This window comes from Schistocerca nitens, chromosome 3, assembly GCF_023898315.1.
Source record: "Schistocerca nitens isolate TAMUIC-IGC-003100 chromosome 3, iqSchNite1.1, whole genome shotgun sequence".
NCBI lineage: Eukaryota > Metazoa > Arthropoda > Insecta > Orthoptera > Acrididae > Schistocerca > Schistocerca nitens.
Window position 1 is genome coordinate 771,800,510 of NC_064616.1, and position 25,636 is coordinate 771,826,145.

General features: G+C 40.5%; 1 protein-coding gene across 2 annotated transcripts in view; it reads left to right on the forward strand.

The window, feature by feature from the left end:
• Window positions 1–25,636, forward strand: part of LOC126248775 (protein phosphatase 1H) — a 174,464-nt gene that overhangs the window by 119,222 nt on the left and 29,606 nt on the right. Inside the window, exons 6-7 of one of the 2 annotated variants that reach the window (XM_049950143.1) lie at window positions 11,864–11,971; window positions 22,583–22,740. In XM_049950143.1, coding sequence (XP_049806100.1) covers window positions 11,864–11,971; window positions 22,583–22,740 — 266 coding nt within the window. The remainder of the gene's footprint in view (window positions 1–11,863; window positions 11,972–22,582; window positions 22,741–25,636) is intronic. The other variant, XM_049950144.1, reaches the window with a different exon arrangement.

Sequence of the window (25,636 nt, forward strand, 5' to 3'; positions counted from 1 at the left end):
TGGGGTGGATTGAGGAAGACAGAAGTGAGAGGCAGATAGAGAGGTTGAGGTGCGTAGCTAGAGCACTTAGAGGGAGACAGTAGGTTGGCTGGCTAGGATTGCACCAGAGTTGGTATGTGACATGGCTGCTTGCACTGGTGGCCCAACCTCTGGTGGGATAGGATAGTCAATGACAGGACTGGAGTAAAGGTGCTGGGTGGGTGGATTGTACAGGACTTGCATCTGGGTCTTCTGCAGGCTGTGAAGGTCCTTGTGAGACCTTCAGTATATTGGACAAAGGAGTTGTCATTTGTGGGTGGCCAGGCTGTATGGAAGGGATGGCAGTAGTTGAAATGCAGGTACTCTTAGGTACTATTGGTGGTTTGTGGGTCTAACATGAATGGAGGTCTATATGGGGCCATCAGAGAGGTGGAAGTCAGCAGCCAGGAAGGTGGTGGCACATGTGTTGTAGAGGACCAGGTGAAGCAGATGGGAGAGGTTTTGAGGTTGTGAAGGAATGAGGATAGGATGTCTTGGCCCTGAATCCAAATGATGAAGATATCATAAATGAACCTGAACCAGACAAGGGGTTAGGGGTTTTGACAGGCTAGGAACGTTTCCTCCAGACAGTCCATAAAAGAAGTTGGCATAGGAGAATATCATGTGGATGCGCATGGCTGTGTCATGGATTTGTTTATACATCTTCCACTCAAAGGAGAAGTAGTTTGTTTCATGTCCTGTATTCCATGCAAAAAAAATTGAGCATTGAAGTAAAAACCTCAGTTAGGCTATTTTGGAGTCAGGTGAGTGACAGTTGTCATTTAGTAATTTAATATATCACAGTTAATAAAGTTATACAGACTTCATAGATTATGCATTATCTTCAGATTTTCAGCTCCCTGTGGGCCTACATACTGTGCTAGTTGACAAAGCAAGTGTTGCCCTCTGAATCTCAAGTGCAGTAATTAATGTAAGCAGTTTGTATGAGGGGCATTCAATAAGTAATGCAACCTATATTTTTTCTGAAAGCAGGTTGGTTTTACTCAAGATTCCGATACACCATATTATTCCCCACTCTTTTGACTACAAAACCCCATTTTTCAACATAATCTCCATTCAATGTGACGGCCTTACACGACTTTACTGGCAGGTCCTGTTTGCATGCATGGTACCACTCTACTGATCAACATTGGAATCAACATCTTGGTGCATCAATAACCTCCCTACCATCCATGTACTGCTTCCCACTGAGTGCATCCTTCATTGGGCCAAACTCGTTGCTCTTTATGGCCTTCTGTTAGGCGGCAAAGAACCCAGCGGGCGCACACACACCTTTGAGTACCCCAACTGTTGGACCAGTGTGTCAGCACTTCGAACAGAGATGTCCAGTTGTTCAGTGAGCTTTTTAATTGTGGTGTGTCAGTCACTCTGAATGAGAATGTCCTCACATTCCAACAATGCAAGAGTCACAGCTGTGTGTGACCAGCTGGCACACGGGAGATCGGTTGGGTTTTTGCGTGACCTTGTTGCAATGACGACAGACGCCTCACCCAATGGCTAATTGTGCTTTTGTTCACTACCAGGTCTCTGTAGACATTCTGCAGGTGCCTACGAATATCTGTGGTGCTCTGGTTTTCCACCAAAAGAAACTCAGTGAGAACTCTCTGCTTGAAATCCATTTCCCTGACAGACTCCATTTTCAGAGCCAGATGGCAGTTAAAAGAGTCGAGGGGTGTGAAAGGGAAGCAGTGGTTGGGAAGGGAGTGAGACAGGGTTGTAGCCTGTCCCTGATGTTATTCAATCTGTATATTGAGCAAGCAGTAAAGGAATCAAAAGAAAAGTTCGGAGTAGGTATTAAAGTCCATGGAGAAGAAATAAAAACGTTGAGGTTCGTCGATGACATTGTAATTCTGTCAGAGACAGCAAAGGACTTGGAAGAGCAGTTGAATGGAGTGGACAGTGTCTTGAAAGTAGGATATAAGGTGAACATCAACAAAAGCAAAACGATGATAATGGAATGTAGTCGAATTAAGTTGGGTGATGCTGAGGGAATTAGATTAGGAAATGAGACACTTAAAGTAGTAAAGGAGTTTTGCTATTTGGGGAGCAAAATAACTGATAATGGTTGAAGTAGAGAGGATATAAAATGTAGACTGGCAATGGCAAGGAAAGCGTTTCTGAAGAAGAGAAATTTGTTAACATCGCGTATAGATTTACGTGTCAGGAAGTCGTTTCTGAAAGTATTTGTATGGAGTGTAGCCATGTATGGAAGTGAAATATGGACGATAAATAGTTTGGACAAGAAGAGAATAGAAGCTTTCGAAATGTGGTGCTACAGAAGAATGCTGAAGATTAGATGGGTAGATCACATAACTAATGAGGAGGTATTGAATAGAATTGGGGAGAAGAGGAGTTTGTTGCACAACTTGACAAGAAGAAGGGACTGGTTGGTAGGACATGTACTGAGGCATCAAGGGATCACAAATTTAGCATTGGAGGGCAGCGTGGAGGGTAAAAATCGTAGAGGGAGATGAAGAGTTGAATACACTAAGCAAATTCAGAAAGATGTAGGTTGCAGTAAGTACTGGGAGATGAAGAAGCTTGCACAGGATAGAGTAGCATGGAGAGCTGTATCAAACCAGTCTCAGGACTGAAAACAACAACAACAACAACAACAACAACAACAACAACTGTAGTGCTGCCACCTATTGTAACTTCATGAATCTACGGGCACTAAAGCAGGAATATGCCACGATATCCCACAACGAATTCCACATTTCTTCAACAGAAATAGGCTGAGAAAAAAAGTGTTGCATTACTTATTATTACATGTATATGTTAGACAGTAAACCTTGAGCACATATTATAGGAACATGTATTAAGTGCCAAATGAGAGTCCACAGTCAGCCAGTCGCCTACTTAAAGCAATGGTCACCATTTTTCTTGTGTATGTGAGGTGTGTGCTGCTGATTCAGAGCTTCATGTTGCACTGACTGCAGTTCTGAAAGGATATCATCTGACCTGGGACAGTGATAGTGTTTACACATGGTTATTAGTTGCTCCCCATACTTTCTGGCAAAGCATTTGGCTGTGCAGGGCTGTAGTCAGCTAGGGCATGTTGTCATGTGGCTGCAACAGCCTGGATTATTTCTGATTGTGCCATCAGCAGCCTCAAGGAAATCGGGTTGGGAGTGCGTACCGTGACTTGGACCAATAGATTTCCATGCCAGTATGTACTGCTAATGCTGAGGTAGGACAACATTGCTCTTACCATAAAGGGTAAGGAGGAAGGGACTCATAGGAGAGACTGAAATGGATCTTTAAAATAAAGGATTTCAGTATTTATGACCAATGCTCCCATTTATAAAAAAAATGTATTGACAATAAAACGGTTGTGGGCACACGGTTCCCAATGGAATTAGACATCAATGGACACAAGAGAAGTGTACAGTGACATAAATAGCCACAAAGGCTTTATTGATGAGGTCATGGCCTTAATTGGAAACAAATATTGAAAGAGAGGAGTTCTTCTTGTTTACAGAGATGGAATTAAGGAAAAACTCTAGGACTTAGCATTTCTACAAGCACAGTTACAAGGACCCGTAATGGAGCTGTGCCAAGAGACTGTAAAACTTGGAAATTAGCTGTCTTAAGATTTGCTCTCCTGTCATTAAGGCAAGAACTGAACAGTTAAGAGACGAAAATAAGTTTTAAGGATGAACTTGGAAGACTCACCATAGTATGAAACTGGAAATTGTACAGCCCATGGTGTACAACGTTTACCTTTGAAAAATACAGGGTGAGTTTTTTCCACTGTGTACAAACTCAAGGGATTGATCAGTGAGAGGATACGGAACAAAAAGAGTCTAATGAACTTATGTCCAGAAATGCATGGTTTCCATGATAGAGACCATTTATTCAGTCCTACATTGTTACAGAGACTGCAGGCTAATACACACTGTACCATGTATCCACAGCTACAGTATGCATGGTTTCCTTCTAGAGGGCGGTACTGTACCTCATACGTCATGTCTTTGTGCCCTCTCCTGCTACAGTAATTGGTAATGTTGTGTCTGATTCACTTCTCTTGCTGACTCATGTTGTAGTGGATCTGATACAACAGCATTGTACACAACGGTTCTGTATTCGAATCGAGAGTTTGCCGACAGGCTGTTTACTTACAGAAAGGCAAATGGCATTGGGGGAAGGCAGCGAGGTTGTATCACGAGACCTATCCCCATTGACAACAACCACAGCATTCAGTGTTTGCAACAGTGTTTCACCATTTGTCTGAGACAGGTTTGTTCAGGAAGCAGGAAATCATGAAGGATGTACCTGAAATGTTTGGATCCAGACTTGGATGAAAATGTGATTAACACTGTGGAAGGCAGTTGGCCTGCCACTGCGGAGTAAGCCAGGTGACCGACAATTGTTACTACCCTTATCACTTGCAGCATGTGCAGGGCTTACTAGCAACAGACCTTCTACACTGGGAGAAGTTTTGTCAGTGTCTTCACAGAACCCCCATGATATGGTGACAGAAAATCATCGGCATCAGTGCAGCTGGAATTTGTGAGCTGGGATAATTGGTGACTGTATTTTGGGACCATTCTTCCTTCCATGTCATCTAACAGGCCGGAACTATTGGTATTCCTTGCAGGTGACTGTGTCTCTCCTGCTGGAGGAAGTGCCATTGATGATTCGAAGGGTTAAGTGGCTGCTACATGATGGCGCTCCAATCCACTTTGCTGTTAATATTCGGACGCATCTCAGTCGTGACGAGGGGGTCCAGTTGCATGGCCTGCTCATTCACCAGATCTCAAAACATGTGATTTCTGGTTATGGGCTCATCTCAAAAGTATCATGTATGCAGAGCCCATACCAGATGTGGAGACACTGGGACAGCGTATTCATGCTGCCTTTGACACTGTTCGGATGCAGCCTGGCAAATGTGAACATGTGAGACAGAACATGCTATGGTGTGTACATCCTTGCATTGAGGCACATGGAAACCATGCATTTCTGGACATAAGTTCATTAGACCTTTTTTTGTTCTGTATCCTCTCATTGGTTAATCTTGAGAGTTTGTACACAGTGGAAAAAATCAGCCTGTATATCAAGGCTGTGGACTCATGTAAAAACCAGAGTAACTGATGGTTTTGACAACACTTTCATGGTTGATATAAATATGGCTCAGGGATGGTGACAAACGCAGAATTTCTACTAGGCAAGATCCTCCCTGGGGACATACGGTGAACTGACAAGCCATAATATCATAGACTAAGAGCAAATCTGGAAGATACTTACAATTAAAATGTAAGGATGCCCTCATTCATGTGAAACGACGTTGCAAAGACATTAGCAAAACTTAAGCCTAAGAAGACCCCAAGTGCTGCTGGTCTTCATCGCAAAGTTTTGCATTAAGCAATATGACAGAGTGGCCCCTTTGGTATGGAGCTATTCAACAATTATCTTGGACTGGGAAGAGTTCCAGAGTGTTCAAAAACTTCAAGAGTAGTTGTAATTAAAAAGTCAGAAGATACGTTCCCAGCAGCTTGTAAGTCTCATAGACCTTCTTGTCCCCCAAGGCACTGGACATGGTTCAGCAGCATATCCTGTGTGATGTATTGCAGAAATATAGTGAGCTACATGACCATAACCTGTGGCACTTTGTTTCAAGAAGAGATGCCCTGTTGATGCCGCCATTGTGCTCGTCTTAGTAACTCGACCCACAAATACATATTTGCAATAATATTGGACATTTCAGGTGACTTAGACAACCTCTGGTGGTCTGCAGTGTTTGCATGCCAAAGATAATACTGATTCCAGACACTTTGTACCTTAACCTCCAGGGAAGAGTACTAAAATGGAATGCGAGCAATTTTAAGATAATCAAATGTTCACCAAAGGATGCCCACAAGGACTGATCTGTGGCTGAAGTTTTTGGAACACATGCATCGAACAGCTCCTCACCATTGTGGATGTGTATAAATTAACTGAAGGTATGGTTGCATATGTAGACAACTTGCTTGTAGTGGTGTCAGCTAATTCTCAGGCAATATTAAGAGCAAATACAGTTCTTCATTGAAAGCAACAGTGGTGCAGTGGCAGTTAATTGCTTGTAGCAATGCGCAAAATAATATTTTATGTATTTAGCATTTGATGTTCCTAGACAATTACAAGTACACCAGCAGTTACAAACACGTAAATTGTAAGTAGCCAGCTAAATAAATGAAAAGAAGTAAATCAAATATTAATGTCAAACTTTTTCCAACCGCACAGCACTTTAGAGCCAATTAGATGTAGTTCTCCCAGCAATCCAGTGAAAGCATGTTGGGGCAATTCTCAATGGCCTGTGCTACCTCGTTGCAGTCACAGCTTGAAGAGCCTCACCATAACCAGCTGTAAAGTGTTGCAATTGTTCCTCCCATCCCACATCTGATTCGATTCAGTTTGCGCCAGGTGACATGAAGAAGTGTAAAGGTACCAGTTAATAGTTGAGCCAATTAGATGTAGTTCTCCCAGCAATCCAGTGAAAGCATGTTGGGGCAATTCTCAATGGCCTGTGCTACCTCGTTGCAGTCACAGCTTGAAGAGCCTCACCATAACCAGCTGTAAAGTGTTGCAATTGTTCCTCCCATCCCACATCTTATTCGATTCAGTTTGCGCCAGGTGACATGAAGAAGTGTAAAGGTACTAGATAATACACTCCTGGAAATGGAAAAAAGAACACATTGACACCGGTGTGTCAGACCCACCATACTTGCTCCTGACACTGCGAGAGGGCTGTACAAGCAATGATCACACGCACGGCACAGCGGACACACCAGGAACCGCGGTGTTGGCCGTCGAATGGCGCTAGCTGCGCAGCATTTGTGCACCGCCGCCGTCAGTGTCAGCCAGTTTGCTGTGGCATACGGAGCTCCATCGCAGTCTTTAACACTGGTAGCATGCCGCGACAGCGTGGACGTGAACCGTATGTGCAGTTGACGGACATTGAGCGAGAGCGTATAGTGGGCATGCTGGAGGCCGGGTGGACGTACCGCCGAATTGCTCAACACGTGGGGCGTGAGGTCTCCACAGTACATCGATGTTGTTGCCAGTGGTCGGCGGAAGGTGCACGTGCCCGTCGACCTGGGACCGGACCGCAGCGACGCACGGTTGCACACCAAGACCGTAGGATCCTACGCAGTGCCGTAGGGGACCGCACCGCCACTTCCCAGCAAATTAGGGACACTCTTGCTCCTGGGGTATCGGCGAGGACCATTCGCAACCATCTCCATGAAGCTGGGCTACGGTCCCGCACACCGTTAGGCCGTCTTCCGCTCACGCCCCAACATCGTGCAGCCCGCCTCCAGTGGTGTCGCGACAGGCGTGAATGGAGGGACGAATGGAGACGTGTCGTCTTCAGCGATGAGAGTCGCTTCTGCCTTGGTGCCAATGATGGTCGTATGCGTGTTTGGCGCCGTGCAGGTGAGCGCCACAATCAGGACTGCATACGACCGAGGCACACAGGGCCAACACCCAGCTCATGGTGTGGGGAGCGATCTCCTACACTGGCCGTACACCACTGGTGATCGTCGAAGGGACACTGAATAGTGCACGGTACATCCAAACCGTCATCGAACCCATCGTTCTACCATTCCTAGACCGGCAAGGGAACTTGCTGTTCCAACAGGACAATGCACGTCCGCATGTATCCCGTGCCACCCAACGTGCTCTAGAAGGTGTAAGTCAACTACCCTGGCCAGCAAGATCTCCGGATCTGTCCCCCATTGAGCATGTTTGGGACTGGATGAAGCGTCGTCTCACGCGGTCTGCACGTCCAGCACGAACGCTGGTCCAACTGAGGCGCCAGGTGGAAATGGCATGGCAAGGCGTTCCACAGGACTACATCCAGCATCTCTACGATCGTCTCCATGGGAGAATAGCAGCCTGCATTGCTGCGAAAGGTGGATATACGCTGTACTAGTGCCGACATTGTGCATGCTCTGTTGCCTGTGTCTATGTGCCTGTGGTTCTGTCAGTGTGATCATGTGATGTATCTGATCCCAGGAATGTGTCAATAAAGTTTCCCCTTCCTGGGACAATGAATTCACGGTGTTCTTATTTCAATTTCCAGGAGTGTAGTTGAGTTTTCGATCTGAGAGAAGACTGCACAGGGTGAAGATTACCACTCTGATTTCCAGGCAGTCACAGAATTTTGAAACCATTGACAAATAGGACCATGGCAGGCGTCCAGGCTGCTGGACAAGACTTAGGACCTTGTTAAATGATTATGTGTATGGGAAGAGACATTCTTATGTACACACACATTGGTGTCCAAAATTAAGGCAACAAACCACAATTTCCCTGCCTTGTGTCTAATACCTCATATATTCATACAAACTGTCAACAGATGTCCATACAGTTGTGTTAAGCACAGAAATTGGCATTCTGGTCAATGGACAACCACATCAACAATGATGTCAGGGCACCTATCAAGTGGGGTTGTGTTTGCTGGGTAGCCCCACAACCACAATTGTTGTTTATACAGTCACTGACAGTGCAGTAAGGCACAAAGAAGACCAGACTCTCTGCAGTGGAAGGCCATAAGATGAATGGAAGCAGGAAAGTCACAAACTGATGAGGTCTGAAGGCTTAATGTGAACCATTCTGTTATTTCTAGGATGTGGCGACAATTTATAGAGACCCCCAAAGACCAGGGCAGGGCTGACCATGTGTGATATCAGAAAGAGAGGATCGTTATTTGGATGTAAGGACACAACAGTATGACCTTATTACTGCACGGCACCTGGCATCTGACCTCGCAGCATCATCCGGACGTGTTGTATTGAGACAAATGGTGTCCAGAAGTCTTTGGCAGAGTGGCCTTTGTTGTTGGAGACCTGCTGTATGTGTACCTCTGATGTGTATTCACAGAAGGAAATGTCTAGAGTGGATTCGTCAACATGCCATCTGGGCGTTCGAACAGTGGGCCAGTGTTCTTTTCACAGCTAAGTCCTGATTTGGTCTGGAAAGTGATTCACAACACTTTTGCATCTGGAGGGAACATGGAACAAGATTTTGGGACCCAAACATTATGGAAAGAGACCGATGTTGAGAAGGATCCCTAATGTTGTGGGCAGGGATTATGTTGACCACATGTACACCTCTTCATGAAATTGTGTGGGTGAATCAGCAGGGTTTAATTGCTGCCAGGTATCATGATGAGATCTTGGGACCTTGGTTGTTGGGAGTTGGAGCATGCTCAGACTTTGTATTGATGGACTATAATGATCAACCTCATAAAGCAAGAGCTCAACCTCATAGAGCAAGAGCCGTTGATGTTTTGTTGTAAACGGAAGATATTGCATGGGTGGCATGGCCTGCTCGCTCTCCCAATTTGAATCCTATAAAGCATGTCTGGGATGCACCAGGAAGACAAGTTGCACCATGTCGGCATCCAGCGACCATTCTCCAAGACTTGCGACCAGCTTTCCAGGAAGAATGGGTGTCATTTCCTCAACATGAGATTGATGATATCATTCACTCCATGCTCTATCATTGTCAGGCTTGTATTGCTGCAAGAAGTGGTCACACCCCATACTGAGCACATTAACCAGTTGTCGGAATGTGTGTGCAAATCCATTAAGTTGGAAAAAATGAAGAACATTTTTGTCTACCATTATGCATGTTGCAGTTGTTTACATTCTGTATTCTTTACATTGTTTCTACTTTACTATCACCTGTTTATACTGTTTTGCGGCAAAATAAACACAACCTTACAAAATTTCTATCCGATGCTTTTATTTTGGACACCAGTGTATTATGGTAGGCCAAGTAACTTTTGTTGAATACTGTACTAAACTTTAAAGTGGCACAGAAATGTGACATTATGTTTCAACATGGTCACCAAACCTCTGTAAACAACAGTCTGAATAGTCCACCAGTTGTTCAATTTCTTGGCGATAGAAATCCACTCCGTGGTCACAGAGCCATTTGAGAACTGCTGTGCAAACATTCTCATTATTGGAAAATCCCCCCTCCGTCCTGCCCCCACCCACAACAAGATGTTCTTCCTCAATTGCCTGGAGATTGTCCTCTGCAGTTGATGTTGATAGCTGTCCTTCCCAATCAACATCGCCCACATCTGTGCGACATTGGACAAATTGTTGACACCATTTCACAACAGCTTGGTGCAAAATGTCTTTTGGTCCATATGCTGCCAGAATTTCATAGTGTATCTGTGTGCAATTTGGATGGAGTTTTGTAGACGTCTTGTGCACATAAAAAGCTGTGTAAGTGACCTTGGTTAAATAGTAGTGATTCATGAAATAATTTTTGCATTAAAGCTGATCAGAATGGATGATACATCTGAAGGGATTGTGGAGGGTTATAAGGTCTCTCAAAGTTTGTGGAGAGGTTTGGGTTGATAACAAAGTAGTGTAATTAGTATGGAATGACTGTGTGGTAAAATTCCTTTTATTGTGATAACTGGCTTTTGAAAATCATTACTCCAGTAAAGAGTCCTTATGGCACTAGAATGAGAGACTCTTTGTGTATTTATGTGGTAACCTGCATGCACCACAGGTCCCATCACTACATGATAGTGAGTTTTTCACATAGAAACCACACCAACTCTCAAAATGCAGATGTTATTTAGTGGGCTTTACACATGTTGACGTATGTTGCTGCCTGTCAGTGCAATACAGGTCAATGTTGAAGAAGATGAAACATGCACTGGAAAATTACTGTTTAATTTTAACTGAGAAAATATGTTAAATTAATCTCAGTGAAGGTCCAAGCAAACCAGTTACATGAAACAATTGGAGGGTCCAATGTGCTAACACTGGGCAGCCTGACTGTTAAAATATACATGGAATTGGTAAACCCAGATAATGGATGAAGTAAAGGCAGCGACTAACCTTATAATTGAGGCAATGACTGTCAACAGGAACATAAATAAGATAGCCTTCTGTGTGACCCCATGATGGAAAATGGTTTGTGTGACAGACAGTCCAAGTTGGTATCATCTGGGTTTTAACAGGTGTCATAGCTGTCTTTGTTGTCACATTAAATTCACTTGTGTTTATAGAACTCATAAAGGCAAAACTTAACATGGTTCAGGGGAAAGCACATTTAGTAAGTTTTGATGAAATATAAGCTAATATGTAAATGGGAGTAACTGTCACAACTTCTTTTTCTGTCCTTGAAAAAGAACTCAGTCAAACATCAGTCAGTGCACTGATCAGACAGTTGTACAGCCAGGTTACATGTGATCAGCATGTTGACCATTCACAGTATTTCATCACATGTGTTACCCTAAACGTTAATTGAGAATCAGTAAAGTAGCTTATCAGTTGTCCTTAGATTTGTAGTTGATTCTGAAAATAAGTGTTCCAAATATTTGACTCAAATAACATTCTTGAATTACAATTAAGGAAAGAAAAGATTAGCAACTATATTGTTAGCTGCCATTTATAGCAAGTATATTGAAATTATTTTATAAGAGCATTCAGATAATTAAGAAGGTGCTAAAGGAATCAAATGAGGGTGAAGACAAATGTTCACAAACAGGTTGTGGCACAACCAAACCATTGGTAGAGAACAGAACTGAATCTGAGTTCTTGGTCTGCCATCAGCTGGTAATTACTGAGAATGTTGCTTCTACTTATTATTATTATTATTATTATTATTATTATTATCCGTCAGATCAGTGTTTTATTTATTGGTGAGCATAACTTCTTGTACATCTTCATTGCTTTTTCTAAATAATTTTATGATCACCACCACCACCACCACCATTATTATTATTATTATTATTATTATTATTATTATTATTGTTGTTGTTTCTTTCAGCTTCTCTACTTCATCATGTCTCATTAATTTATTTTTGCTTTAGAGCCGGGTCTTGGGAACTATCGGAGTGACCCGTGGTTTCGGTGACCATGATCTCCGGGCTGTTGTGGCTGATGTTCCTGTCAAACCATTCTTATCTTCACAACCTGAGGTGTGTGTTTTGGTATTTCGTTATATGCAGAACCATTTTTATGAATGTTTACTTTATTCAGCAATGAAAAATTTTTGGCAGTTGCAAAAGCAAGTACAAGTAAATGAGGGCTGACACATCCAAATGATAAAAGTGTATTTTTATTCCTTCCAGAATTAGTTCTTTTAGAGGTTCAATGATTACTATTTATGAATGAGCACATGTGGGCATTTGCCACAAATAATGATTGAAACACCAATTTTGCTTTGTAGTTTTGGATGAAGTGGTATAATAGAAAGTTAAGGTGTTCTTTCATGCTTCATTACAGTTACAATAATTCAATTATTGAATTGATATTTTAGTATAGAAGTAAGAAAAGCAATAAAATACCAAAACTGAGAATACTTATTCTGCAAAGAAATAACTATAGGTTGAAGAGTTTTCAAAGACTCAAAATAAACAGTTTATGTAATATATTTGTTGAATTAAAAGAGCAGTATAAAGAATGTAAGACTTAAGAAATTAGCCATTTGGAGACTTCTATTTGACTGGCTCTGTGGAGTGAGATAGTGCGAGAGACAATTGAATTAAATGTAATTGTTGATTTTTGTATTGGACCTTCATTTTTATTTGGCTTTTCGTGGAGCTAGACAAGTCCTGGTATGAGGCTGCTGTTGGCCTTGTGAAATGAAATGTGATACTTATTAAGGTGTTGCAGCATACATTGGCACACCAGACTTGCTATAGCATCACAATGAAATTACCATATTCCAGTCTCACAATTAGCATAAGTAATTGGTGTAGAGAAATAATAGAAGTCTATAGAGGTTCAATGTTTGTTTGAGCTTTTTAGTGAAATGAGTGTGCACAATTTCATTGTGGTTCATATAAAAATTACTCTCTCTTCCCCCTTCACAACTAATTAATTCAAACTAAATACAAATACACCCTGTAAAACTCTTACAAATGGTGTAAGTTTGGATACATTATGCATTTTGTGTAATTCTAATGCTAAAAATAATTCCAGAAACATTACCAGAACTTTCAGATGTTTAGATGTCATATCAGAAATAAATAATTTTTGTTTTAATGGTAAAAATATGAGGCATGGTTTGTGCCTTAATTCAAAGTTAAAGAGAACAAACTAATATTATAACTTGTTTTATCCATGACAGTGGTAGTTCAGTGCTGCCATACGTACATAAATCTCCAATATTAGCTAATTTTGGCACACCACTGTAATATTTTATGCAAAGTATGAGATAATCATCAGAGTGTAACATAACACATATGTCAAGAACAGATACGTAATGGCCCTGTTGGTGATCAGACACCACCTGTGGACCCAATGAATCTAGTGATGTGAAATAGCTGTACCAGTTGCAGTAGCAAAGAAAGTTACAAATACATGAGTTCCACCTAAGGCACACACTGTCTAAATACTGACTGATAGAATCCCATATGTATGCATATGGTAATATTACAGAGCTATTGAAAGTGAAACCAACGACCCTCAAATAGTGAACCATTGCACACTTGCTAATACTTTTCTCAAATGCCACATGTATCTAGTATGAATCTGTTTTTGTTGCATAGTTATAGCAGCTGCAGTAACAAAGTCAGCTATAAAAGTATAACCTCTACTATGCTGTGCAGAGAATAGGTCTTGACTGACACTGTCCTGTTTATCTTGAGAGGTTTGCAAGTCTGTGCAGTGGATTTGGAATTTATGCATTTATAACTTCTGTTGCTAGCACAGTTGTTACAGCTATGCCTGAGACCCCATTTGCAGATGTCATCTGAAAAGACAAATGTGATATCAGGTTTTATCTTCTTCTGCAGAATATCACCAAGGGAAGGATACACTATTGCAGGATATATGTTTTGCATCCAATTCTAGCTGTATGTCAAATAATCCTGCTTCATATTGGAGCAGGCAATTGCATTGCTTTCATTTTTATCTGTCTTTGACCTGTGGTAATACATTCTGTAGTAGTTCTTGAACTGTTTCACTTTTCCTTCTCCTAGTCCAACATTTGAGAAGTCATGGAAAATGCTGTTCACTGGCAAAATGAAGGACCTTTTTTCACCATGAATAAGAATATTGTTTATATATGCTGAGCAAAGTGGTGCAATGGTTAAGACATTGGACTTGCATTTCAAAAGAGATTGATTCAAATCATCATCTGGTCACACTGGTTTAGGTATTCTGTGGTGACCCAAAGTAACTTAGATGAGGGGTGGGATGGTTAATTTTGAAAGGACACAGGCAGTGTTGTGCTGTGTCTTTCTCAATCTATGAGGGCTGATCAATAAAGATTGATCATAATTTTTAATGGTCAAAATTTCTCACACTAAAATTTAATCTAATGATATTCTGTAAGCTTAATGTGCAACAAACATGCCATAGTAGTTTCATTGTTGGGACCCCTAGTTCCCACCTGTGAGAGGCAGGCAAGGTCAGACATGTTCAGTATCGCCTACCACTGCAATGGAGGTAACACGCGAGGAACAATATGCGGCTTTGAAATTCTGCTTTCGTCTCAACAAATCTTCAGCTGAGGCCTGTACAATGTTACAGGATGTCTGTGGAGAGTCTGTTCTTCCCTACAGCACAGTTCGATGGTGGTTCAAAATATTTAAAGAGGGGAGACAATCAATTTCAAAGGAAGGTGGACCCGGTGCTCCAGTTACTGCTCTTATGGAAGAAAACGTCAACACTGCTGCTGTTTTGTGAGAGAGGATTGATGAATTGCCTTAAGGTCACTTTCTGAAATACTGAACATTTCATTGGGTGCCACCCACACATTGGTGACAGAAAAATTACACACAACACATGTTTGTGCGCGACAGGTTCCAAGACTGTTGATTCCCAAACAAAAGAACATTCACATGCAGGTCTGCGTGCAGTTAAAGTTGATGTTAGAGGAAGATCCACAGTTTCTTTCAAGTTTAATTACTGCTGATGAAACTTGGCTACATCATTTTGACCCTGAGAGCAAACAGCAAAGCTCAGTGTGGAAATCTTCATCACCAATTCCTAAAAAAGCAAACGTGGTTGCTTCTCCTGGGAAAGTTATGGTCATCTCATTCTTTGATACTCATGGAGTGGTTTATCAGCGTGTTGTACCTGCACACGCATCAGTAACTGGACAATACTACAGAGATGTCCTGAAAACATTGCAAATCGATATCAGGTGCAAAAGACCACTTTTCCGTGAAGCAGGGTGGATGCTGCACCACGATAATGTGCGGCCGCATATTGCCAGTGTTGTTGCTGAATATCTTGCAAAAATCAACGTGAAGCGCATCCCTCACCCTCCCTATAGTCCAGATGTAGCCCGTTGAGACTTTTTTCTATTCCCTAACATGAAGAAACACCTTCGTGGGAGGCATTGTCAAACATCAGAAGCAGTGGTGAAGGCTGCGGAGGCAATTTTGAAGGATCTGTCAAGAAATGTTTCCAGCATGTATTTGAAGACTGGCAGAAATGCTGGGATAAGAGCATCGCATTCATGGGAGACTATTTTGAGGAGGACCACCAAAATTATAAGAATGAGTAAAGGTATGTTGTCAAAAAAAAAAAAATTATGATAATTCTTTATTGAACAGCCCTCGTAACTGTGCTAATCTCTTAATGACTTAATCATTGACTTAAATGTGAAATCCTGAGCTCGTTCCTTCTTCGATTGTTTATGTAGATTTTAAATAAAATTAGAGTGAATATACTTTTATTGTAGCAGGCAGATTTTGTCTTTCTACATCTTTTCCTTGGTGTCAGTTGTAATAATAAATCAAGTAAAAATATCTTACTCATTGATTACTTTTTTGTTTGTAGTCTTCTGACATTGATGGAACTGTATGTAACAGTTTCATTCACAGAAGGCACACAGTAATCAATATTTCAAAACTTGATAACAACTCATTGTATCGGGATTGAATTTTCACTCTGAAATGGAGTATGGACTGATTTGAAATTGCCTGGTGAATTAAAACTCTGTGCTGGACTGGGACTCGAATCTGGGACCTTCGCCTTTTGTAGACAAATGCTCTACCAACTGAGCTATCCAAGCATGACTCACGACCTGCTCTCACAGCTTTTATTTTGCTAGAGCTTCATCTCCTACCTTCCAAACTTCACCTAGGTTCGAGTCCTGGCCGAGCACACACAGTCTTAATATGCCAGGAAATATCAACTCAGTGTAGAGTGTAGGAGTATTTCACATACACTTACTGATTTATAGAAACACAATTCATTGTAATTGCACTGTGTGACAAAAAAGTGAATTATGCCAAACACCTGTTTGTATGTCAATGTAACTTTTTACATGTACACACCATCAGTGGGTATAACTTTTTACATGTACACACCATCAGTGGGTATGTAAATGATTCAGGTTCCAATTTTCTATGACAGGTAAAATGCCCACTAGAGTGCATTATTGTTTTTTGTGTTTAGTGTTGTCACTGGGCCAGGTAGGGTATATAAGGGGCACGAACAGCATCAGATGTTGAGTGGGCTCTGAAGGACATGGAAATACTGCATACTTGTGTGAGATAGTATTACAGACTCCTTACAAAGTCGCAAAGGTGTGTCATTGTGGATCTCCATTGGGTAGCTGGTCAAATCGTGTACGATACAGATTTGTGGGGCTTTCAGATGTGACAGTGGCCCAGTATTGGACTGCTTGGGAACATGAGGACAGGCATATTTATCATTGAGGTTCCCGGTCAGCCACCACAAGGAAGGATCATCATATTGTACACCAAGCACATCATAACCGCTTTTCATCTGTGCAGCCATCTGGGAACAAATAATGGTATATCCACAACATTCTGTGTCATTCCGCACCATTAGTCGGACACTAGCAGCATGTGGACTTGAGAATTACTGTTCGGTGTGTAGGCTGCCGTGAACACCACAACACTAACAGCTGTCTGACCACAAGCATGTCGTGCTGGTGAATCGTGGTTCTGCACTACGTGGATGGGCATTGTTGGCGAGTACTGCTGCGACTTTGGGAAAGGCACCACAGTGTTTCTATTGACATTGTAGTGTGGGAAGTCATTGTATATGGCTTCAACTCATGGCTGGTAGTTATCGAGGGAACTCTGACAGCACAGTGGTACATCACAGACACTGTGTCCTCATGTCTTACCCCTCCTGCAACAGTATTGGTTTGTGGGACAAAGCTCATCCACACATTGCCTGTGTCTCTATGAACTTGCTCTGTGATGTTGAGGTACACCTGTTGCGAGCAAAATCCCTATATCTGTTCCCGATAGAATGTGTGTGGGTCACCGATAGAACGTGTGTGGGTCAACAATAGAACATGTGTGGGACCATCTCAGATGTCAACTCCATTCAGTATCCAGATGAGCAAGGACAAGTTACAACATTTGAGGGTTAACGTGCCTCAGGGGAAGATACTACAGCTATATGACATCTTTCCCAGCCAAATGGGTGCGTGCTTCTAGGTTAGAGTCATAGGGATAAGTGGGCGCTTATGCCAAGTACTTTGTAAATTTGTCTTGATTTTGAAATCACTGAAATAACATAATATACTCTCCTCTCAGTCCATATAGTTTTGTTTCCTCCTCTCCTTCTGTGTGGTTCACTTTTTTGGCACATGGTGTATGTAGCCTCAGGGGAAGATACTACAGCTATATGACATCTTTCCCAGCCAAATGGGTGCGTGCTTCTAGGTTAGAGTCATAGGTATAAGTGGGCGCTTATGCCAAGTACTTTGTAAATTTGTCTTGATTTTGAAATCACTGAAATAACATCACATACTCTCCTCTCAGTCCATATAGTTTTGTTTCCTCCTCTCCTTCTGTGTGATTCACTTTTTTGACACATGGTGTATGTAGTTCTATAATGAAACAATGGAAAGTCCAAGAGGGAATAACAACAATATGGAAATAATAGATTGCTACTCACCACGTAGAGAAAGTGTTGAGTCACAGACAGGCACAATGAAGAGAATACTTGAAATATTTAGCCTTTCAGACAAAGTCCTTCCTCAGAACTAGATTACTTTGAAAGTGTAAATATTTCTAGTATTCTTTCAATCACGCCTGTCTGCAACTAAACGGCCTCTCTATTCAATGAGTATCAATCTGCGCTTGTAGTTTTGTCAATGATTTTAACTCAAACAGTGGCTCTAGACCATGAGGCATGTATAGCGACTTCTGTGCCTACATCTTGCTGTGTAAAGCCTGGTGAAATTAACAGTAACAAGCACCATAAAAAACTAACTTCTACTACTTTTTATTTGGGGCTGTAAATATCAGGACTGTTGGTTGTGAAGACAGGGTAGTAGAAATGGAAGAATTAAATAAGATCTATAGCATATGCTAGGTTTTTACAAGTGAGGTGTAAAACAAAGACAAGGTAATAACAGGGGGATTTTAAGGTGAAAATAGGATAATTCTTTTTTTGTAAAACTTTAAATATGGTATCAGAAATGTCAAGAGGGTATACGTAAGTAGACTTAGTCAAGAACAACATTTTTGTACAGAACACATTCTTTCAGAAGGAAAAAAAAAATGACTTGATGAGGACAAAATGAGTTTTGAAAATTAAGTTCACTGCATTTCATCAAATAATAAATAATAGATTGTACAGTATGTGACAGTCCCAGACCACATTGAAAATTATTGTAGACTTGTAAGATCCAGAGCAAATTAAGATTTGGGGGGGGGGGGGGGGGGCACCCACAGACTCATAAAGCAGGAAGTCTGAAATGTAGATTACAAGAATATCTTTAATAGTAGGGAGATATACCATATTAAATTATATAAAAAGTTTAAAAATTTAGAAAGTAAAGTTTCTGTATTGATAGACAAATAGGTAAATTATTTAACAAACTTGCTTATGCAAACAGCAGAAGATGTGAATTAGACACCAAATTTCATCAGTTTAGATGGCCCCAACATATCAAACATAAAACAGTACTAATTAACATCAAAGTCATACAACCATTTGATGAGTTTCTGTTTCTAGGGTAGTTGAAAACAGTAACTGAACATGATACCAGTACCCCAAGAGCAAAAATAGCTTGTCTGCAATAACTACTGGGTAGTGTAGAGCCCTCCCTGGTTCAAGGAGGGAGATGCTTCACAAGTCAGGCGAGTTCCCAGTCAACCAGATTTTGTTAAAAATCACCTGCAGATTAGTTTTCCCTGCTTTTTAAGATTGCATCATGCTGTTCAGGATTTAATCGTTTCTGGTGCAGTTTCCTGGTCCACAGGCAGTGTGGAATCCAGTTTCCTCATGGAAAAGGCCAACTGTGTTCCTTATTGACGTTGGAAGAGAAATTCCAACTTGTCTCTATATATCAATATTTCATAGTGGTTAAAAGGTAGATATTTGTATTCTATGCCAGTGATCAAAATGTAATGATCCATCATTGCCTGTATGATTTATCCAAGTATAGTTTTAATGCATCTGTGCTTCATTGCAGCAGTTATTGGCAACCTGATCTGTTTGCCAGAAATACTACTTATGATTTCTTGAACCCAGAAACATTTGTCATGATCTGTGCTTATTCTCTTTGTTATTCCTCTTTGTAAACTTACAACCCAAAAGACTGAGAGGTTCTGTGTAGATGGTCTGCATTTGATCATCACAAAATTATCCTCCTGACCCTAAATGCTTAGTGATTATTATCACCCATTGGCTGTTGGCCTAGGGTCTTTGTGATACATACTTTAGTGGTGGATCATGCAGTGTGATCCACACAGTCCTTAATGGCGTCTTAATTTTTAAAAACTTCCAGTGGACTGCACAGTGTCCAGTATGCACTTCTGGGCATCCATTGTGCTGGTTTCCTTTCTGGGACTGCTCTGAGAGTGGGACCCAAATGGGGAGGTGGTCACTTGAATATGAGTTATCAACTACTTCCCACTCAACAGCATCTGCAAAGGCACGACAACTTAATATGAGCCCAGTGGCAGAAAATAGCCGCACAGCAACAATAAATTGCAAGTTTGCCACTTGGACTCTTCTCATGCAGTGAGATTCTCGACAACTCAGTCCTTGAGATGTATTTACCTGGATCTCTATTGCACATTATGTGCATTAAAAATCTCTTACTGCAGGAATGGTGAACAGCAAAGTGGAACAAGGTGAAATTGAGCTTTTCTATCCAGAGTAGAATCAAAAAGCATTATGCAGTGCAACATTACATAATATTGCTCTCTTCAGTACTGACTGCTTAAATAGCTGTTGTGAAAGGAGCAAGCAGAATGATACATATCATTCACAGAGGTGTCCACCCTGTCTTTTGCCCTACGAATAAATTCATCCTTCTTGTAGAAGCTATATCCTTGGAGCGCAGTGGTGGCAGTCAGTTTAAAATGTGTCTCCTGTGTGGAGACTAGCAAAGTCTTTCTCTTGTACCTTTGATGGTGCATTTGTAACATTTGCAAAGTATAAAAGTCTTTGAGTTTCCAGCTAAGAGAGGTCATAGGAAGTTTGACTTAATGAGGTTCACTCCCATCACCTTCTGGCAAAGAGTTCTCCCAATGATAATGGAAATGAATCTGATTTAAGTGTCACATATTTTCAACAAACTCAGTCAGATAGATATGTGAGCTGTTTTTCATTATTTTTGATAAGTCTGATGTATTATTAATTGTATTGTATCAATAATGGAAAGAATATCTGAAGTTTTAATTGCATCAGTTCATGTTTTGTCTCCAATTACGTATTCTATTTAAATTAAATTTTTTGTAGTTTTTTATCTTAGCCTGTATGTAGAGAAAGTAAATTTCATATTTTACTGCAAATAATATTATGAAGTACATAAATTTAACATCATAATTGAGTGTACTGTTTAACTGAACTTGACCACCAACATGCAACCTCATATTACAAAACTTACTTGCACCGAGCTTTAAGGAGACTAAAAATAGTTTACCATGATGGAGATGGTTGCAGTTCTGCCAAGCATAAAGATTTTTTTTTCATTCAGTACCTATGACACTAACCTGTCAATTTGCTTTGTGTCAAATAGATATTTCCAATTAAAGCTTGTAGCTTTCATTGTCATATAAGTGTCATGGGTTGACACTGAGCTATCACTGCCACAAACCATGTAATATGTGGAAACAGAGATCGACCTTAAGTCGATAGCCAAAATTGCAGTAGAGAATGATCATTATGACCAAAAGTAACACAAGCTCAAATCAGTATCAATGAATGAAAGTTAGAATTGCCGTCACAACAACACAGAGAGTTTCAGAATCAAAGCCCAGGTCAAGATAATAGCTATATTTTAATGTCAGCAAAACTAAGTCTTCAATAAGAGAATATGAATTGCTGGTCAACCCACCGTACCAGGTATTTACTTCCAATAGATGGCTGAAACCCATCCTCAAGTGACATGTTCATTTTGGCTCCTTTACTTGATACAGAACTAGCCGCCATACAAAAAATATCACCTTCACTTGCTGAAGATCACCATATTATAAGTGTGTTGGGATATTAGAGTTGTTATTTCTCAGTGGCAAATAATAAATTATCATCAAGCTTCCCCAGTGGATGTGCTGTAAATAGCCTTCACGGGTTTGCCGCCAGATCACATTGTGCAAATTCCACAATATTTCCTTGGAGCAACTGTCCAACATCTTCAGGTGGTTCAACCTTGCTCGTGGCTAGGTACGACGGTATCCGCACACCGACGCCCCATTTTTAGAACACGTGCGTGAAGAATGCACAGCATGCGGAAATCTCGCATGTGCAGTGATTTGCCGTATTCAAACTCTCGTGCCGAAAATCGCAGAGCGGCTCTCCCGCACGTGCACTGTACGCTGCGTTTTTCAAGTGCGGCCAGACGTTACTCACCAACGGCCATACTAGGCCAGTTTTATGACAGGCCTGTTAGCGAAGAATCTTTATTTTTGCATCATGATTTAATAGCAGCCATTGCAGGGTTCCAGGCTGTGCTCAGTTGAAATCCCGCATCCTTGTTGATGAGATTATCAGCTGTACAGATATGTATTGCTTCCTTAATGACGCAGTCCCAGAAAGATGTTTTATCCTTGGCATCAAATTTCTGGAACTGCGTCATTAAGGAAGCAATACATATCCGTACAGCCGATAATCTCATCAACAAGGATACGGGATTTCAACTGAGCACAGCCTGGAACCCTGCATTGGCTGGAGCTTATTGTTATTGTCAACAGCAAGTACGACAAGTGAAAGGAACAAATCTGTGTCAAAAAAAGACACACACTGCATACTGTCAACATTTTGCGCTTTTTAGCAGATATTTACGGTACTATTCTGATATAAAGATAAATATGGGTAAGAAATCAGTCAAATTGCAATGCAGTTGTAATGTACCACCAGAGACCACAAGTATCTTACACCAAAACACTCAGAAAATATCTCTAAACAATCTCTGAAATTTTCTTGATGGTCTTTTGGGTTCGCTCTGTATGATTGGTACTTGGTGTGTTCATGTGCTACTGTAATTTTTCAACAGTCTCAGCAGCAGTGGTGACACATTGATACAATGATGCTTTTATCTCTGGACCACATGACTATGTAAGTTTGGGAAAACGAAAATGAAAATTTTATGGAATTGCATTAAATTTTAAATGCACTGTTTGATTTCATTGCAGATTGAAGTATTTGATATTGAAGAAGAGGATATTACAGAGTGGGATGTTCTTATCATGGGGACAGATGGGTTATGGGACGTTACCTCTAACGAAAGTGCTATAGAAATCGTGCAGAAAAGCTTAACCCATTTTAGAGAAGACCAGCGTGCAAAGTACGGGTAAATAATGAATACAATATTTATTTAGTACATCATTTTCTTTTGTTGTTATAGTTGTCCATGCCTATACTTCACATTTTATATTTTTAATGTGTGTTATTATCATGCTTTTTGAACAGTGGTATTAAAATAAGGCTTTATGTCAAAAGTATTTCATGCTTATAGTAAAAAAGGGGGCACTCGGTAGAAAGTAAAACAAAAACTGAAACCATTTACATTATATGTTTAAGAAAATTATTGGAAGTTGTGGGAAAACTGAATGACAGGGGTAGATGTTCTCAACAGAATATTTTTATATATGTTCAGTAAATATTAGAGAATAGAACAAGAGAGTTAATAAACGGCGTTTTAAACCCCAGTTCTGATTAAGGTCTTCAGTGTTTCCAGTCCCAGATCTAATTAAGGTTCACAGTGTTCCCCAGATGAACAACAGATCTGTTTGAATAATAATTCCTTGATTCCTTTCTCCCTTAGTAGAACCTTCTGATTTTTAAAAACTGCAATCTACCGCTATAGATTACTGTCAACCCAACAGGAAGAGAGGAAAGGTTCTTTCAAGTGCTGCAGAAACATGACATACACAAGAGACAGGCTGGCAAGTGGAGAAAGGAAATAACACAGTCTGACCATCCAAATCATTTCATAACTACAACTATAAGCCACAATTGATTCTCTACGTATTATTTGAATATTCACAAATCCTTCTGTGGTGACTGGTGTAAAAGTTGAATCACGGAATTATATTACATTCAATATTGGTCAGCAGTCCAGGTTTTCTGGACCTTTCACTCCTCATGCCTCTTCTTTGACCTCACTTGGTGTCCAAGAAGTTTGGGAATTGTAGCACACCACCATCATATGTCTGCACAAAGTTGATAATGTGCTGGCTGATCACACAAAGGAATTTGACTGTCTGATATCAGATGGGCTTTGAGACCAGAAAAGCAACAGGAATAAAGTTTATTAAAATAATGTTCACCAGGTACTCACAGTAACAGAAAGTAAAAAATGTATGATGGGCAGACACTCTAAATCAAAGATGTATGCTGTTTTGTCAGAAACTGATATTTTGAGATCATGGTTGTGCACAAAATACAGGTTGATTCTTGCAGGTATTTTAATGATTTTTTTTACGTTGTTTTCAATTGTTATTAGGTACAGTGACAGTACACGTGAAATAGCCTAATTTTAAAACATTTTCCTGTTCATCAATCACAAATTTCAGTGAAATTTGATGTGAACATTCGCCCATCTCCACAATGAACGTTGGTAAAGTTTAGCATTAATTTACCAGTACTGGCTGAGATATAGTCACTTGTGTGACATCATGCGCAACTTTGCACAGAGTGAGTGTGAATTTCTGTCAACTTTCAGCTGTTATATTGTGGGCAGTATTTTGTTCAAAGAAATGAAATTTGCCCATCGTGTACAACTTTATGCATTCTCTTAAGAATAATAATGGAAAGAATTTTGTGAGCCATATTCAACCAGAAAATTTTAGACAAAATCACTCGAAAAAATCATCACCTGAAAAAATTTCAAGGTTTGCCTTCTTATATCTCGGGAACTAAAGGTGTGACAAATTTTAAACATGGTACGTAGTAACCTAACAACATAAGGATATAAAATTTCATTTATGTACTGAAAGGTAATGCAGTATTTTTAACATGATTTTGGAAAAAAAAATGTCAAATTCTTATATTTCATAGAATAAATGCATGCTTTACATGAAACTGAATGTGCGGTTGATCAGTAGTATAACTCTTTGATGCATGTAAGATTAAACTTTCCTCAAAATCTGCAACTGTTCAGCACAAAGTAACAAAAAAGACCACTAACGTTTATATGCAAGTTTAATTTCAGATATTAATTTCACATAATTACAAAAGTATAGGTGGTATTCTCACAATACCTCTATGTCATAAATGCCATAAAATCCTACACTTACACACAAACATATGCCATACCATATTATAATCTGAAGTGCAATGTCACTGCTTCTAAACAAATGTAAAAATAGTTTATTGGCTGTGATAATCCAAAAAACAGTTTTTCTCATCTCGGAGACACAATTCAACACCACATGTTTTGCAAGACCACCATGAACGCTGCTGATTTGATGATGAACTGCAGTTGGCACATCCCTTCCATGTTCCTCTGACTGGTAGGTACTTATTCTCTGTAAACCTCACTTCCTGCGGAATCTTGGGCTTAAATTTGTTGATTGTTGCCTTCATCTTTTGCGTCTGTTTTGGTGTGTCCAGTGGCAGAAGTCCATCAACCACAGCTAATCTAAAGTCTTTCAGGCTCATCAAGTTTCCATCACTTCCTTCAGAAAATAATATATATGAGTTGAGAACTGCGGCATCCACAAAGTGCCAGAAGATACGTAAATACCATCTCTTACTCTTCCCGTTAATCCCATAGCAAGATTTCACCATATCACTTTTGTCTACAAACCCTATATGGGCATTACAGTCTTTGACAAGCAGTGGGAAGTTCACTGACAGCTCTGTTCCATTCTTCTGTCATCTGGTTGTAGTACACTTTTTATCCGGTGCATGAAAATTGCCCAAGAAATGTATCCCTTTCCTACCCTTCCACTTGAGACAGAGAATTCCTCTTGGGTTACTCCGCCAATCTGAATCTCCTCTTCGTAGTTCCTTGTCATCTTTTAGATCCTTTGGCAGTTGTAGGTGAAGTAATTGTTGAAGTACACTTCATAACCTTTCATTTCTAAGTCTTTGCAGAGTGTTTTTACAACCCGTCCTCCTAAGTCCTTCTCAGTGACCTCTCCTAATTTACCAGTGTAAATTTCGAACTGACACACATACCCTCTTTGGTTTGCACGCAACCGGACTTTATAACCTCTCTTGATCGGCTTAGCTGGAACGAA